Genomic DNA, 11,504 nt, shown 5'->3' with positions numbered 1-11,504 from the left:
CAATCATCCATGCGATTATCTAATCAGCCAATCGTGTGACAGTAGTGCATAAAATCATGCAGATATGGGTCAGGAGCTTCAGTTAATATTCACCTTAACCATCAGAATGGGGAAAAGAAATTTGATCTCAGTGATTTGGAGCATGACATGATTGATGGTGCCAGATGGGCTGGTTTGAGTATTTCTGGAAATGCTGATCTTCTGGGATTTTCACACGCAACATTCCCTAGAATGTAATCCGAATGGTGCCAAAAACTAAAAACATCCAGTGAGTGGCAGTTCTGTGGACGGTAGATACTGTGCTATAAAGCATAACCCAGTCAGACAAGCATAACATTTCACATCTAAACTCTGATATAAAAATGCATACTTTGACCACAGTAAAATATTAATCATCCCTTTGGTTTATATAAACTAATGTTAAAAAAATACTCTAAATGAGCGATCAACACCACCAGTCTGAAACACACTCTCGGCAGCTGCTAAACAATCAGACATTTGCATACTTTCTGAGCATAATACTTCTGAGCATAATCCTTTACACTAGGAATATCCACAGTGGCCAAACATAATCAAGTTTATAAGCTTCCACTTCACTCTTTTAAGAACTGATAAACCACTTCAGATTTGTTAAGTTAACTCTAAAATATTATCCCTGCCACCACCTACAAAAAAAAAAAAAAAAATCTTGTTTTTCCCTTGGTTTCCACACCCCCTCGCCTGATCACTTTTCCCTGGTCCTTTTATCCTCTATTTTGTGTTTTCCCCTCAGGAATGAGTCCAGCTGATGGGCACCCAGTGGGTTTCTGTCTCCACTTTCCTGAGTGCCTGCTTGAGCTCGTTGAAGGCAGTTGTGAGGTCATCGTTAACAATGACCTTTTCAAAAAGGTGACCATACTGACTTTCCATTATCTGAGAGGCACGGATCATCTCCTGGTAGTCCTCCTCCTAAAAAAAACAAATGAACAATGTAAACTAGTTATCCCTTGTATGTCATTAATTAAACACATAAAATATGCTTTAAAAAATCACGAAGCACAGTATTTTCAGAGCTTCTTGCAAATATGACTTTCATAGAAGCCCCCAAATCAGACTTAAATAAAACCTATTCTTTGATTGTTTGTTGTTTTCAATAAAACATCTTTAAATGTAGAAATGCAAAAATATCTGAAAGTGATACAGAACAGATAAACTCTTTTCTGAGGCAGTGAACGGTTGCAGTTATAATCAGAGGTCTGGACCTCCAGGGTTTTTTTTAATCACCGAAACAGACTGCAATTTTATATCCTGGCATATGATGGTGCCTTCAAAAACACATGATATGAACTACAATCTTTATACATTAAACATTTTCAGTGCATTTTCACATTGTTAAAATGTTAAATTGACACAAAAACTAAAGAAAAGCATTATTGCTACAAAATTGTAGAAAACTGGATTATATCACCTCATTATATACTTTATAATGGGTTTGTCATAATACATATACAAACACATCAACCAGTACCCTCTAACCACTAGCACTTTTCTCATGATTTTAACGTATTTCTTTAGGATGTTATCTCTGAATTCTCTAATAACCTACGTGGCTTTTGACCTTTCTAGGTTTGTGGGTCCCAGGAAACTGTTTGTGTGGGATATCTTGTTTTTTTGTGCCAGTCTCAGGGTTTGAGTGGCTTTACCAACATCAAGTCAAATGTATATAATAAGAAAAAAGCTAGCTTTAAACTGTACTGACAAGCTTGGCTAAGCCATGTCTCACTCTCTGTTTAACCCCTTACATCAGCCCATCTTCCTCTTTATTAATCAAGTAAGAGTAGTGATTTTGTCAACATTTCAGTTTCTGTACAGGAACAGGGCTGCTGGAGGTCTGAAAATGACAGCAGTCTCTTAATTTGAAAGTTCCTGGCATCAAGAATCAAATGTTGTAGCTTCAAAAGCAGAAAGTTATGGTTCAACATGGTAGATTAGTATGTGTTTGGCCTAAAAAGTCTGGGTTGGCCCCCAGATATATTTTTCTCTATTCTGTCAAAGTAAAAGCCTAATGCTAATTAAGGTATAGCAGATGTTGTGCCTTCAGGGAGGCGCTAGTCCTAAATCTGATCAGTTTGAAGGTTTTAAATCTATTTTCTCTGAATTTATTTCCAATTGTTTATTTCTCCGATGCTCTCCCATTCTTCTAAAAACCTGAAAGACAGAAAAAGTGCCATTAATGTTATACAAGCAATACTAAAACTGAGAACAATAGAGTGGAAGTCTGGCTTCACGGAAACAATGGGACGCCTGTTTTCTTGCATGGAGCCGACGGCGCTCCCGCTCATGGTTCTAACAGATGCAGGTTCCAACGTCTCTCTGGGAAAGAGATACAGCAACTCCCGGATAAAATATATCTGTGACATTTCATCAAACATGATTTTCTTACGTACATATAATAGGCTGAATCTAGGTGCATTAAACAAAACCAGGATCTATAATCCACTTTTGCTACGTTTTTGCCAAATGGGAGGGTTTAAAAAAAAAAAATCCATAACAGAACCCACAGCGAGATGCTTTGAGGCTGACCTGTTGAAAGTAGGCAAACAGTTGCTGTGGATAGTATAGACAGCTTATGGAACAGATATTTCTTCTTTTTTTTTTTTGCACAGAGATGGCCAGAACAAGATTCGCACTGAGAACTGAGGATACTGCTCTGAAAGCATGATCATTGAACATCAAACTCTGAGATGTTTCCCCAACACTCCTGGGGAATATACAACTAAAATTAAATGTCTATCACACATTGAGTGGTTTGAAAATTTAGCTTTTCTTCTTTTCAGCAATTAATCTGAATTTTTGTAGTCACAAAAATCTACCTATTTTCAAAGCTGTTGAAGAAGAAAAAACTAGTTAATATGAACTGTGTGGTTCACTACAGTCCAGCGAGCTCAAGTCTGGATGAGCATAAGCAGATAATATGGAATTTACATTTACATTTTACATTTACGCATTTGGCAGACGCTTTTATCCAAAGCGACTTACAGTGCAATTATTACAGGGACAATCCCCCCGGAACAACCTGGAGTTAAGTGCCTTGCTCAAGGACACAATGGTGGTGGCCGTGGGGTTTGAACCAATGACCTTCTGATTAACAGCCCAGATTAACAGCCCTGTGCTTTAGCCACTACACCACCACCACTCCTACATTTTACATTTATGCATTTGGCAGACGCTTTTATCCAAAGCGACTTACAGAGCCCTTATTACAGGGACTTATTACAGGGACAATCCCCCTGGAGCAACCTGGAGTTAAGTGCCTTGCTCAAGGACACAATGGTGGTGGCTGTGGGGCTCGAACCAGCGACCTACTGATTACCAGATTACCAGTTATGTGCTTAGACCACTACACCACCACCACTGCGTATGTGTCTGTAAACATTTAAGCTTTGGCACTTGGCTCTATAAACTCATAAAGGATCAAAAGACAGAATTATCAGAATTAAAAAGAATTATCTTCCTTTAACACCAATTTCAGATCTGTGCCTTAAAAATGACAGCAGAAAGAAAAAGTAAGTATTATGTTTGGACACTTAATGGGAGTGCAGGCTGGGCCAATAGGTTGACAGGTGAGCACGTGTGTCAAAAAGGTCTTTAACAGTTTTTACAACTCCTAATAACATTTGACAAACTTCAACATCTCTGTGGTGAAAGCCAGACAAGCGGCACGGAGCCATCTCCACATGAGATGGAGTTAGGTTGCTGTGGTCACTTATCCTGTAGCAAGCAAGCAAGCTTGGCCCTGGTGCAGACTCCCAGCCAAGACCTGAACTCTGGCAAAGTCGTTAAAATCTTACATATATACCATATCACACATGTGTAAACTAACGTCTAGTGCATGTGTTAAATGATTTAATGTGCTTTTCATTTGCACAAAGTCATACAGGTGTAGTGTTAACTCACTAGTCTCATATCAGGTTGCTGCTCAGGGGACTAGTTACACAAACATACACACATGAAGCGCGTGCGGGTGCACACACACACACACACACACACACACACACACACACACACATCTAAGATGAGTAATTGTACAGCGTTTGGTTGGTCCAAAAGGAAATAGAATATAATAAATAATTTGGCGGTTGCCTGCCAGGATGTGATGAAATCTGTCTTATTTTACCAAGAATTATTTAAAATAGTGGAACAAAAATTCAGATTACTGTGAATAGAGAGACATTAAAAAAGGGAGGAGACAGGCTACTCATATAAAAATTTAACTAATTGGACTAATTGTAATGCTCAATATGATGAAGGAATGGAAGGTCTTTTTGATAGTTTGCTTACTCTAGAATGTGCATGCACATTAGCAGAACCCTCCAAAAAAATACAGTTTCTTAAACGTTTTTAAGCTAGAGGTAAAAAAAATAAAAATAATATATGACACCATTGTTTTATTTAAACAATCTTGACAAACCAAAAAAGATGCAATTAATGCAATACAGATTTAAAACAACATTTCAGTAAGTAAATGACAGAATTGTTATTTTGGGGGGAACTATCCCTTTAAACAACTTTGATGCAATTTGAATCCAACAATGACCCACTGAGAGAGAAAAGACATGGCAGAATTGATAAATGGATAGATTGAAATGTGGTGAAACTGTGTGTGATTACCGAAAAGGGTTTGGATGTGTTCTTATCTTCTTTGCCTGAGATGACTTTAGCATTCTTCCTAGTTTCTTTTAAACGCTCAATTGACGGAGGCTTCACAAACACCACATAGGGCTTAAACTCAGCTGTGCGAAGATGCTTTAGTGTCTGATGAAGAGAGAATGTGAAAAAGAGGGAGAAAGATAAAGAAAGCAGGGTAAACCGCAGTCATTAATACAACATCACTCATGCCATCATGATTTTGTTTGACACTGATACTTTTGAACATTGTTGCTGTTATTCACGGTTACATTTTGATAGAAAACAAAGCAGCTGATTCACACTGAGCTCAACTTGTCTGACTCTGTGAGTGAATACAAAGCACTCCGGTCAGATACATTATTCTTCAGGTAGTTGAAATATTCATGCACAAAACAATCAGACCACTGAACATTACCACATATTTATGTGTAGATTTTTATCTGAATTAATCACTGGTTTTAGAAGGGCCATATACTAAAATTTTGGAACACTTTTTCTCCTGAACTTCACATACAATGCTTCTCGAGGCTTCTTGCACCATAAACAGTCGTAACATAGTTCCACCTTCTTTCTGTGTCGCTGTTTTCCATACAAAAAAAGCATACATTGAACAGTGGGTGTCAAGCTTGGAAAAAAAAAGGCACAATAAAAATAGTTCATATGCCCTGTACACTATATTTCAAATCTCTTGAAGCCATACAATGACACTCTTCCTCTCCTCTTAATTGCTAATTTGCAATTCTGTTTACTCAACGTGATGTTTCTTCAAAAGGCATATTTAAATATCCATGAATGGCAAAGGAGAATATAATAGTTAAATAATGACTTAAATTTCAGGCTATTCCTTACACAAATATATTGTATGGCCTCAGAATACAGTGTGTTAGTCATACAGACTACTTTTATGGTGAGTGATTTTTTATTTATCATTTTTGGAGCTTGATAGCTGTGGTTACTTGCATCTGTTGTTGTGTGTAAATTTGTAAAAAAAAACGAAATTCTCCTTTTGTGTTCCAGAAAAAAAGCATATGGGTTTGGGCCAACATGATGGTGAAATGAGTAAAGGAATGTATAGTAAGTGTAAATGAATAAAAGACAGCATTTACATTTTTGGTTGAACTATCCATTGAAGACATCCATTTATAAATTACCTCTGTTATGACTGACTAACCTTCACGAAAAAGCACAACTCAGTTTTGTTTGTCAGGCTTTGGAAGTTTAATATTGAAAAAGTGTTGATATGTAAACATAGACATTCATGCAGTATGTTAATGTGATACAATGATTTCAAAAAGAGTTTATATAAATGTTCTGGTAGGACTGGGAAGACAGTTTTGTTGAGTACAAATACAGAGTACATATACATGATAGTACAATACTAACTATTATTTTAAAAGAAATGATTTGGCCCTTTTGAGTCATTGGTCGACTTTGCTAGACTGCATTCACAGAGATATCATTCGTTTTGGGACACTTTTATAAAATATAAATCAATAAAGAGAGACCCCTGGTACACACTAGATACATTCTTTATAAAAAATAAATAAAAAAAAACAGCTAGATGAAGCAATATCCAATTGAACAGAAAACCCAGGTTTTAAAAAAATAAAATAATAATTATTATTTATCACGCAGTATGCTTGCCCAACCCCCAGAGTTTTCAGATTTTTTGTATAAAAAACCAACATTAAAAAAATATCAGGAATGAAATGCAAGTATACTTTGTGTGTACACCTCTTACCATGTAGTCAGCTCAGAATAGGAGTGAATCTTGCTTAATGGTAATTTACTGTCAGTCTTAAGCCCCGTTCATACTGTCAGCGGCATCACGTGATGAAGCGAGACGATCCCATTCATTTTCAATGAGAGCACAGCGACACAAGCTGTCACTACCGTTGGCGACAGAGATCGCAGTGGGGAGTGACAAGACAAGTTAAGAAAATTGTGACTATGCAAATGAAGTCACAACTACCAATTATAGTGAAGACGGAGGAGCTCACGTCATCTGTCTCCAGGCAGGACGGAGGAGAAGTTAAAAGTTTAGGTGAGCGATTTCACTGTTCTATATCATTTGTAAGCACATACATTGATAAGCACTAATAAAATGATGCGTGTGTGACACTCCTGTTCAACCCGCATCTCCGGCACAGGAGGCGGGCGCGCTAACAAGGAGGATAAAGGCTACACCCTCTAGCGTCAGTCACTAGTGCACCTCTTGAGGTTAGGAAAGTGAGGTTTATACACATTGCACAGCTATCTATCAGCTGGCTCCCAATTCATGTGGAAAACCATTTCATATTTCTTTAGTTAGTTTGATGCATATATTGATATAACTTTCGTCTTGTTTAATGATATGATGCATTAAGCACTGCTAAATTATTAAAATTCATGGTGTGAATGGGGCTTTAGGGACAGTGGTTCCTTAAAGGTGCGTACACACTGCCAGCGACTTTGTCGCTGCAAGTCGCCAGTGGCTGGCTGCAAGTCGCCAGTGGCTGGCAGTGAAGTCGCTAGTGGGCGTTCCCACTACTGGTTGCCTAGTAACGTTTATAAATGACATTCACGGATGTCATTCCATTGCTGTTGACAGCGAATCTCTTTTCTTGCCACTAAAAACAAACGTTTTGGAGGGAAAAGACTAAATATAAATGGAATCAGTACATAAAATGCTTTATATCAAAGATGAATGCGAAACAAGGCGTGCTGTTTGCCATAGCGGCTGTTTATCTGTTTGTCTGTCTGGGTCCATAAAATCCCCGCGATCTCAGATACACCTTTCCACGCAGTATTTTTCTTAAAAATGTCCTTGTACGTGGGAAGAGACATATCATAGAGCACTGGAAAATTTCTAACAGCAAGAATTAGCCTTTCATCCATCTTTCCGTTACTGCAGGAGCTGAGAGAGAGAGAGAGATGGATCATGTGAGCTCTCCCGTCATCTCTCCTATTGGCTGTCGCTTCCGTTAGTCGCTCTTCATTTGAATAAAGTTGAACTTGTCTCAACTTTGTCGCATCACTGGACACGCCCACATCTAGCGCCAACGGTCGTGACAGCTCGTGTCGCCAGAAGTCGCTGTGCTCTCATTGAAAATGAATGGTATGGAGTCGCTGTCGCGCGCGATGTCGCTGGCAGTGTGTACGCACCTTTAGGAGGATCTTTTATTGACACAAAACGGGAGTAAATAAACTGTTAAAAACCAGAGCTTCCCTTCTTTCATTGCCTATGGCTTTTCTTGCTCCATGTCATCTTTTGAATGTCTTCTATATATATATATACACATGTCCAGAAAATATATAATTATCCACTCAGATAAAACAAACACTCTCGCTAGCCACTAAGGCCGAGTCTGTATTTGTGTGAGAATGTGTAAGTGAGCAGGAACTTTGCCAGTGTTTACTTGTGTATGAGAGAAGGGATGTAAGTTTATGTTGTTTGTGTGAGAGATAAAGGGAGTTTATTTTTGTGGTAGGAGACCAGTCACTGAGCCTCACAGGCTACATGTGGTTGTAAAGGGTCAGAGGCATCTCAGCGCTGTGGTTTTACTCTGGTATGCATAACAGGGGCATAACTCTGAGCCACCACCCCGATATTTAAGCCTTTGAGGAAATGTCCAAATGAGGGACAATTAGTGGAGACAATACTAAGCAGCCTTGTTCTCTTCTGCCTCAAGAACAAAAAGAAAAGTCCAAACTTATGTCTTCACGTTGTAGTGTGGACTGGGAAAACGATGACATATTTGTTGTCATGTGATGCAGTCATGTGATCCATTTAACCAAAACAATCAAGATGGCAGCCCATGTTTTAGCAATGCGGTTGTGCCTGATATTCACATTCATAGCGTTATTAAAGATAAACGATGAAGATAAAAGATAAAAATAACATTCATATTACAGTCCTTCAGTTTCAGAAGTTTACTCTGAAATGGTGTCAGCGATGGAACACTAGGACAACTGCATTCACACCGTATATTGAACAGCGTTTTTCCGCATGCGCAGTAAAGGGATTTAAGCGTTTTCATGTTTCAGTGTGGACAAGCAACTTTTGGAAAACGGCAGCGAGGACAGAGAGCGTTTCGAAAACAAAAATGGCATTTTCAAATATATCTGGATTAATGATTAAAAATGTATTACAGTGTGAGATTATTTTCATAATAATAGCCTTATTCGGATGGGATTTGTTTTTACAAAGTAATAAATTGTGGATGTCTGTACTTTTTACTGTCAATTCGCAAGGGATGGAATGGCATTTTCTGTGCTGATTTTTAGAGAAAATCTGCATATATCCTTGGAAGGGATTTAAAAATAGCAACGTGTTTTATATGGACATGACGGAACTATAATCGTATTTGAAGGCAAAAGCAGCACGCAATTAGCCAAAATATTTCAGTAACAGTCATGCAAGGGATGGGGAATGCATAGAACTTTTATGTTAGATGTCACAATTCTGCGGAAATCTGAAGAGTTTTTTGCATGCAGATTCCGTCTGGGCCTGTGGATAAGCAATGTCTGTAGTAATCACAGAGATGGGTGTGCCTACTGCATTTACACACTGCCGTCCCACAAAACAGACCATTCAGAGAATGTATAGCTGTGCTGATCAATTATGCAGGAAATATTAATCATACACTTCCTTTGAGTTTATTGGAAAATGTTTTTTGGAATATCTGGCAAAATACCTATATATTGCACTTTTGAATTAAACATATGAACAATTACACATTACATAATTTTACATGTCACTACTGAAAATATGTTCCGAAACACAGGGCTGCAGTGTCTGCAGTGAACAACACACAAACCTCTACACAATTTAATCTCTTTACACTGCTCAAATCACAGAATTACATGCTTGTGTACTTTCTCATTTTCTTAAATCAAAAGAAAACATACTCGTTTCCTTCTCCTTTATATGGGTATATAAACACTTGACAGCATAAAATGCTTGCGAAAAATGCATCAGTCAAAATGCAATAGTCAGCGTTATCTTAAGTTGTGAAGAACATCTTACATTTTTTGCTGTCTTCTCTTGGGCCAACATCCACTTCAGGATGTTGGAGAGCTTGAGATTTCAATTGCTCACAGGGAGGAAAGTTCATATTCACTGGCTTTTTTACCAGAATGTCAATTGGCTTGGGATTAGTATAACCAGGCGTTGTTTTTAACTAGAGTTTTTTAGAAGGTAAGCAGAAGCGTGCAGTCTGTCAAAAGTAAGGAAAAATTACTGACATATATACTGACAGATTGGCACAGGATAAAAATAATGGAGAATCTCTGGTAATTATAACATTACCCCACATCCCTGTATAAAACTAATCCTACCTGAATGGGGCTAATGATGCACATTTTACCACCCAGTTCTTATTACCGCAACACAAAAAATGCTGGTCATTATGATATTCTCATTACTGCAATGTGAAAAAAGTTTGCAGATTTGAATCAAACAATTTGTACAACAGCATCTTTTTTATTGTAATAAAGTAAAAACAAACAAAAACCCCACTGTGTTACAGTAATGAGAATCATCATTGAAAGCAACGGGAATTGTAAAAGTATGCTGTCCGGACGTGGTATGGTAAAAAGATTTATGGGGGAGGGAATGTACTCAAGTGTCCTGAAAATAATGTCACAACGTGTGTAAGGCTTCATTGTCTTTATGTAAAATATAATTTCCTGTATTTTTTTATTGATTTGGGTTTAAATATGACCAGGACATTTTCTTGACATGTTTTTCAAAAGTCAAATGGCAAATGGAAAAAGAGATGCAGAGGTTGGTCAAATGGACAGGTAGAATGTGTATGAGGAACAGAGAGACACTCACATGTGGCTGTACATCCAAAAGGCACACCTTGTTCTTGGATACGACTGTTCGTACGGAGTCAAAACTAGTCCCATAGTAGTTTCCCTTATACTCTCCATATTCAATGAACCTGAGACAAAGAGAGAGAGAGAGAGAGAGAGAGAGAGGTTTGATTTAATGATTGATGGGCCTAAATGCAAACACAATGCCTCTTTTACAGTATAGGTGACCCCATGCTAGAATATAAAGGCAAACCAATGGACAGGATAATGACAGGAAACTCATTACCCATTATTTACTCCGAGCCTGTCCTGATGCTTTCAGTGTAAAAAGCTGCTCAGACCTCCACAGTGTGCTCATTGCCGCTTGCATTCTTCAGCAGAATGCAATTCCAGACAGTCTGACACAAAGGTCTTATATAATCTTCTATGTTACACTTTAAATCAATATATTACACTTTAAATCAATAACACCCGTTTCCCCACAGCAGAGGCAGACCTGAATGCCAAGGGCTAGAGTAAAACTCACTTCCTGAGAAGGCAAACAAACAATTTTCCAATCTAATCTCTCCTGCTTTTACTCTGATCACTTGCTTTTTTTCTGATCAGTGGCGTGTAGCAGATGGTTATTTGTGGAGAAATGGGATGTGGATAGACATGGAAAGAATTCCAGAATGACAAAGTCTTACGACAGCACTCTGCTGGTAGCAGACAGCGGTAAAACCCACGAATATTCAGTTATGCAACACAGATGACTGAAATTACCACTACTGAAGCTGGTGAAAAGTTACTTAAGTGTCAAAATGTTCTTTATAAGTAGAGCGGTCTTTTTTTCTCCCAAGTCTCATTCCAAATGTCGACAAGTCTTTGAACTGAAAACTATAAACACACACACTTTTGGGCGCTGTCTGGCAGCAACCTGTGATTGGGCGATCATTTTTAGAAAATCAAACGTAGTTTAATATGATTCCCTGCTCAACATGTTTAAAAGGCCTATGTACCCTTTCATTGTAGGCAAGCTAAGTTGATTTAGTTGGGTG

General features: G+C 38.1%; 1 protein-coding gene across 3 annotated transcripts in view; it reads right to left on the bottom strand.

Annotated features, from left to right (window-relative positions):
- Positions 1-219: 219 nt before the first annotated feature.
- The window catches only part of LOC127633291 (MAGUK p55 subfamily member 7-like), a 131,320-nt gene continuing 120,035 nt past the window's right edge, over positions 220-11,504 (bottom strand). For all 3 annotated transcript variants that reach the window (XM_052112298.1, XM_052112299.1, XM_052112300.1), the window contains 3 exons: positions 10,487-10,595; positions 4,651-4,794; positions 220-948 (listed from right to left, as the gene is read on the bottom strand). In XM_052112298.1, the coding sequence (XP_051968258.1) occupies positions 769-948; positions 4,651-4,794; positions 10,487-10,595 (433 nt within the window). In that variant the 3' untranslated portion in view covers positions 220-768. The remainder of the gene's footprint in view (positions 949-4,650; positions 4,795-10,486; positions 10,596-11,504) is intronic.

The sequence above is a fragment of the Xyrauchen texanus genome, chromosome 40 (assembly GCF_025860055.1).
Source record: "Xyrauchen texanus isolate HMW12.3.18 chromosome 40, RBS_HiC_50CHRs, whole genome shotgun sequence".
Classification (NCBI taxonomy): domain Eukaryota; kingdom Metazoa; phylum Chordata; class Actinopteri; order Cypriniformes; family Catostomidae; genus Xyrauchen; species Xyrauchen texanus.
The sequence above is the reverse complement of the archived record's forward strand: the minus strand, read 5'-3'. Positions and strand labels throughout refer to the sequence as shown.